At 37.1% G+C, this 4,785-nt stretch overlaps 1 protein-coding gene across 3 annotated transcripts; it reads left to right on the top strand.

The window, feature by feature from the left end:
• On the top strand, window positions 3,062-4,753 carry LOC110268271. 3 transcript variants are annotated; one of them, XM_021114180.1, is made up of 4 exons: window positions 3,062-3,710; window positions 4,190-4,227; window positions 4,356-4,435; window positions 4,555-4,753. In XM_021114180.1, exons 1-3 carry the CDS (start codon window positions 3,455-3,457, stop codon window positions 4,422-4,424), a joined length of 363 nt encoding a protein of 120 aa, XP_020969839.1. In that variant the 5' UTR covers window positions 3,062-3,454; the 3' UTR covers window positions 4,425-4,435; window positions 4,555-4,753. The 3 variants fall into 3 exon arrangements, with proteins under 3 accessions (XP_020969839.1, XP_020969837.1, XP_020969838.1); XM_021114179.1 differs by having other exon boundaries at window positions 3,063-3,710; window positions 4,560-4,753; XM_021114178.1 differs by having other exon boundaries at window positions 4,356-4,753.

The raw sequence follows: 4,785 nt of genomic DNA, 5'->3' as shown, positions 1-4,785 counted from the left end.
TTAATGGTTCAAATAAATCAACTACCCTGCACTTCCCTGATTCATTGGAGTGTGGATTTCCTTGGTTGATTTCCTCCCTTTCTTTTGTAAGATCTTGCATTGCTTCTTTTGGGAGGACTTTGTATGTTCTTTTGTCACCTCTTGTAGCCTTTGAGGATATAGAATCCTAGGATTATATGCCTCTACAACCTCCTTCTTCATTTGAGTTTCACTTGGTGCAGGGACCCCTTGGTCTTGCTCTTGCACTTCTAACTCCTCCTTTGTAGCCTCAGTTTGATCTTGAATCTCCTTGCTAAGCACTACTCTATTCTTCAAGTTTATGGCCTTGCATTTTTCTTGCTCAATAAGATATTGTGTCATCTGGGCCATTTGTATTTCTAGATTTCTTCTTGAGGCTTCACTTTCTTCTCTATATGCTCTAGACTCTTGACTGAATCTATTGGCACTTTGGACAAGTTGTTCTACAGCAAGCTCAAGAGATGAAGGTTGAAAATAATTTTGTGGATATGTAAGTGCTATGGTGAAGTTGTTTTGAGGGATATGAAAGGAGTTTTGTGGGCTGTGAAATGAATTTTGTGGATTTTGACAAGAATCTTGCATAAATGTATCCAATGTGTGTTGTACTTTTTTCATGGCAAGATCAAGAGATGATTGTTCTTGGTATAAATAAGGAGATGGTTCTTGATATGGACAAAAAGATGATGGTTCCTCAAATGAGTAGAGAGATAGCGGTTTTTGGTATGAGTAAGGAGATGATGGTTCTTGATAAATGGAATACGGAACACTGGAGTTTTTTTGGTCTTGACTTTTTTAACTAAAATTCGGATAATTTTCCCATCCACAGTAACATGAATCATTCCTAGGGTATGAGTAGTAACACATGTAGTCTTTCCCCATTATTTTCCTTAACACAAAACACAAAATAAAATCAAACGCACCATGTGGTAAATAGAGAGGAAAAGAAGGACGAATAGAAAGAAATATATATTTTTTTGAAATAGAAGAGAAATATAAAGAAAAAAATGTCTAATATAGGTAATCGATTAATTGATAGTTTGTTAATCACAATTAATCCCCGGCAACGGCGCCAAAAACTTGATGCAAATTTTATAAATCACAAACTACTGGCAAGTGCACCGGGTCGTATCAAGTAATAACTCATGGTGAGTGAGTGTCGATCCCACGAGGATTAGCGGGTTAAGCAAACAATGGTCAATTAATCACTCTAGTCAGACAATCAAGAATAAGGGTTTTTAAAGATGAATTGAATGAAAGCAAGTCGTAAGTGATTGAGAGAAAAATATGATTCAAAAGAGTTAAGGTTTCAGAGATATTGAAACTTCCGAAAAAACGTTTTTCACTTTTCACCTTGATTAAACAATGATGTTTCTATGGAAAATCATAAGTAATTAAACTCTAATTCTTTGGTAATTCAATTTCTCTAATCCTAATCAATTATCAATTCTTTGATTAATTAATTGTGACGAGATTAAGGACGTTCACTGATTTAAAAACCACACAATTCTCAAGAACCAAACTTGGTTGATTATTCGATGTCACTTATCAAGTCCAAATTCAAAACCTAAGAATCATGAGAAGAAGTTTTCAAGCTAAATTGAATTAATTAACTTTTCCGAGATTTTAAAAAAATTCAAATCAGAAGAGAATTATTTTTCAACACATTCAAATCCTTGGGATGAAAAACAAAAAATTTTTTTAAGAAAACATCAATACATTAATCAAGATAGAAAAGTTATAACATTAATCCGTAAGAATCAAAAGAGCTCCTAATCTTAACTTAGGAGATTAGTGGCTCATGCTTCAAAATCAAAAACCAAAATATCAAAAACTGCAAAAGGTCGAAGGTTCGAAAGTTCCTTCTCAAAGTGTTTCTAACCTTATCTACTAAACACTAAAACAAAACCTAATCATTAAATACAAACTTAATTCAAAACAAAATCAAATCAAATCAAATCAAATCTTCCGCATTAAATCCTCAACTTTGTGTCTTCTCTTTAAGGCTTTAGTGGTCCCAAGTGTGGGCTTTGAGTGTTGCAAAAAAAAAGAGGCTTGTGGAGACTTGGGCCTTTAGCGTGTGAAACGCCACTTCACTAGCGTGTAAAACGCCACGCTTTTTCTTCTCCTGGGAGCAGCTATCCTTTGGCATGCGAAACGCAAATGTGTGGCGTGTGAAACGCCACTCCTTTGTGGTTTCTGGAGCTCTTTCTTTCTTGGCGTGTGACACGTTCTTGTTGTAGCGTGTCAAACGCCCAAATGACTCTTTAAAGTAGTCTTCTAAAAACTTGACCTAGCATGTAACGCCAAATTTTGGCGTGTGGAACGCCACAACAAAATCACATTCTGAAGGGTGAAATATGGCGTGTGGCACGCCAATATGGGGCATTACATGCCCATGCAAAATATGCCCCAAATGGTTTGTCGAAGGCATGTTAGGTTTCAACGCCCATATAACTTGGCGTCTAGAATGGCAACTCCTTTAATTGGCTTATGCTTCATTTGGTTTCATTCTTCATTGTTCCATGCACGTTTCATTTATTCACTGGCTTTATTTAATAAGGCCTATTGCATGCATTGCTTTGATTGGCTTCATGCATGCATCCTTTGATTAACGCTAATATATTATGCATGCCTTCCTTCATTGCTTCATGCTTCATTAATTAACATGCATGCTTGCCTTCTCTATATTAACGCATGATGCATGCTTCCTTTGCTTCATTTCGTGTCATTGACGTTAATAATGCCATTGTGGGCTTTTTCATTGGCGTTGGTAACGCACTAACGCCTTGCATGCACGCTTGCTTTTTTCATGGGCGACGCTTTTTTCAGGGGTCACGCTTTTAAAAGTGTGACCTAAGACTTTAAAGCGTGTTCGAAGCTTTAAAACGTGTAAAAAATTTCTCTTTGTTTCTTGAGTTTGTTTTGTGCTTTTTGTTTCTTTTTCTATTATTTCCTACAAAATTCATCAAATCAAAGGGATCAAAACACACTACAAGAAAAACACCCATCCAACCACACTTTTTTAAACTACATTTGAAAAGCGTAGCCTATTCACAGAATAGGCTACGCTTTTCTCGGTATTATTTTTTTTAGGAGAATAGAAAACACAAGTGTGGCATCACTTGAAAAGTGTCTCCGTAGATATTAAAAGAATCAATTATAAAGCGTAGCCTTTGCTTAATATCTATGGAGACACTTTTCTCACCAAAGAGAACGCTTTTAAAGAGTAACATATTTATTATGTTTTGGGTGCACTTTAAAAGTGTATCCAAATATAAAAACCAAATAAACATTTAGCAAAAATTTGCCCTCACCCTCACTCACGCAACACACACCCTCATCCTCACTCAACACACATGCGAAACAGGGAAGAAATCGGAAAGGGGGAGAACGGGAAGATGAAGAGAAGAGAAGAGAGGCAAGGAAGGAGAAGGCGATGCCGGCTAGGGCTCCGCCGCCGTCGTTGTCGAGCGCCAGTGAGAGAGACGGAGAGAGCTCGAGGAAGAGAGAAAACGCGATGGAGGAGAGAAGAAGGGGGTGCTCCGTCGCCAATGAAGCTCCACCGCCGCTGCTAGGGCTTGTTGCCATCGCCGTTCTGCCACCGTCGGGCTCTGTCGCCAAGCCATTGCGTCACCGCTCATCTCTTCTTCACCGTCGCCGTCCATCACCATCGTCGTATCCTCTGTCACCAGGTAAGCATTCTCTGTTCTGTATCCTCTCTTTCTCGCTCATTCTCTAACTCGCTCTCACTTTTCAGTTCGAAGGTGGGTATGGTTTTGATAGCGATGATGAACTGTAATGGCTAATTGAAATAGAGAAGGTTGTATCAATTTTCAATTGGTTCTGTGAATTTTTAGGGGTTTTGGGTTCTAATTTTAGGTTTTCAATTAGTTTAGTATCTTAAGGAAAAATTAGTGAAAAGAACAGGTTTCACACTGAAATATTTAATTTATGTCTTGGTTCATATGCATTCTTTGAACATAATGGTTGGTTTCAATTTCTAACTTCAAGCTATATTCTTTTCTGATGCTTTTTTTGGTTATGTTTTATTTGCTTTGGGTGTTTTACATGGAAATTTGATAACTAATTTAAATTCTCCTTAATTATATAAATTATAAATTCATCTAAAAACTAAAGAAACCTGAAACTTCTTCCTGTGATCTCTTTGTAGCCTTACTAATCAGGTGTGAGTTGCAGAAGGATCTAAATGTGAGTGTAGATGACTATTTTTATTCTTATTGTCATTACTAATCAGGTGATCTTTAGTTATTATGCAATGTGCATGCATGATCATGAATATTTTTTGTTTTTAAACTGACTCATTTTTCTTTCTGTAGAGGCTCCTCTTTAGGTGTTGCAGTCACACAATTTTGATGTTATTAATGTCCTTTCTGATAACACGATGAATCTCATACAGGTAATTAATATTGTTACAGAATGTTGGTACATTAATTCATACAGATAGATTAGCTGTTATTTGATCCAAGGTTTATGAAGGAATTTATGTATTGAATATCTAAGCATTCTTGTTCACAGACAAGGAATCATCGGTGACTTTGATGGTGCACATGTACATTGATTGAATACTAGAACTAGTTCTATGTTGATGTGGCATCTTTCTGATCATTGGCCTTTTATCTGACAATTTCTTGTCGATAGATTCAGTCATTTAAAATCCTGCTTTTGATTAGCGGTGGCAGGAGTACCCAAACTCGCGGTACCCGCCCCGCCCCAACCCGATCGGGGCGAGTTTAAACCGTTTAAACC

Source organism: Arachis ipaensis, chromosome B10, assembly GCF_000816755.2.
Source record: "Arachis ipaensis cultivar K30076 chromosome B10, Araip1.1, whole genome shotgun sequence".
NCBI lineage: Eukaryota > Viridiplantae > Streptophyta > Magnoliopsida > Fabales > Fabaceae > Arachis > Arachis ipaensis.
This window is presented reverse-complemented; position numbering and strand designations above follow the sequence as displayed.

Excerpts from the sequence above, each read along its gene's own strand:
- LOC110268271 (XM_021114180.1), top strand. The coding sequence starts at position 3,455 with ATGCCGGCTAGGGCTCCGCCGCCGTCGTTGTCGAGCGCCAGTGAGAGA. Across the intron at positions 3,711-4,189 it reads GTCGTATCCTCTGTCACCAG|CCTTACTAATCAGGTGTGAG; the intron begins GTAAGCATTCTC and ends ATCTCTTTGTAG. Across the intron at positions 4,228-4,355 it reads AGTTGCAGAAGGATCTAAAT|AGGCTCCTCTTTAGGTGTTG; the intron begins GTGAGTGTAGAT and ends TTCTTTCTGTAG.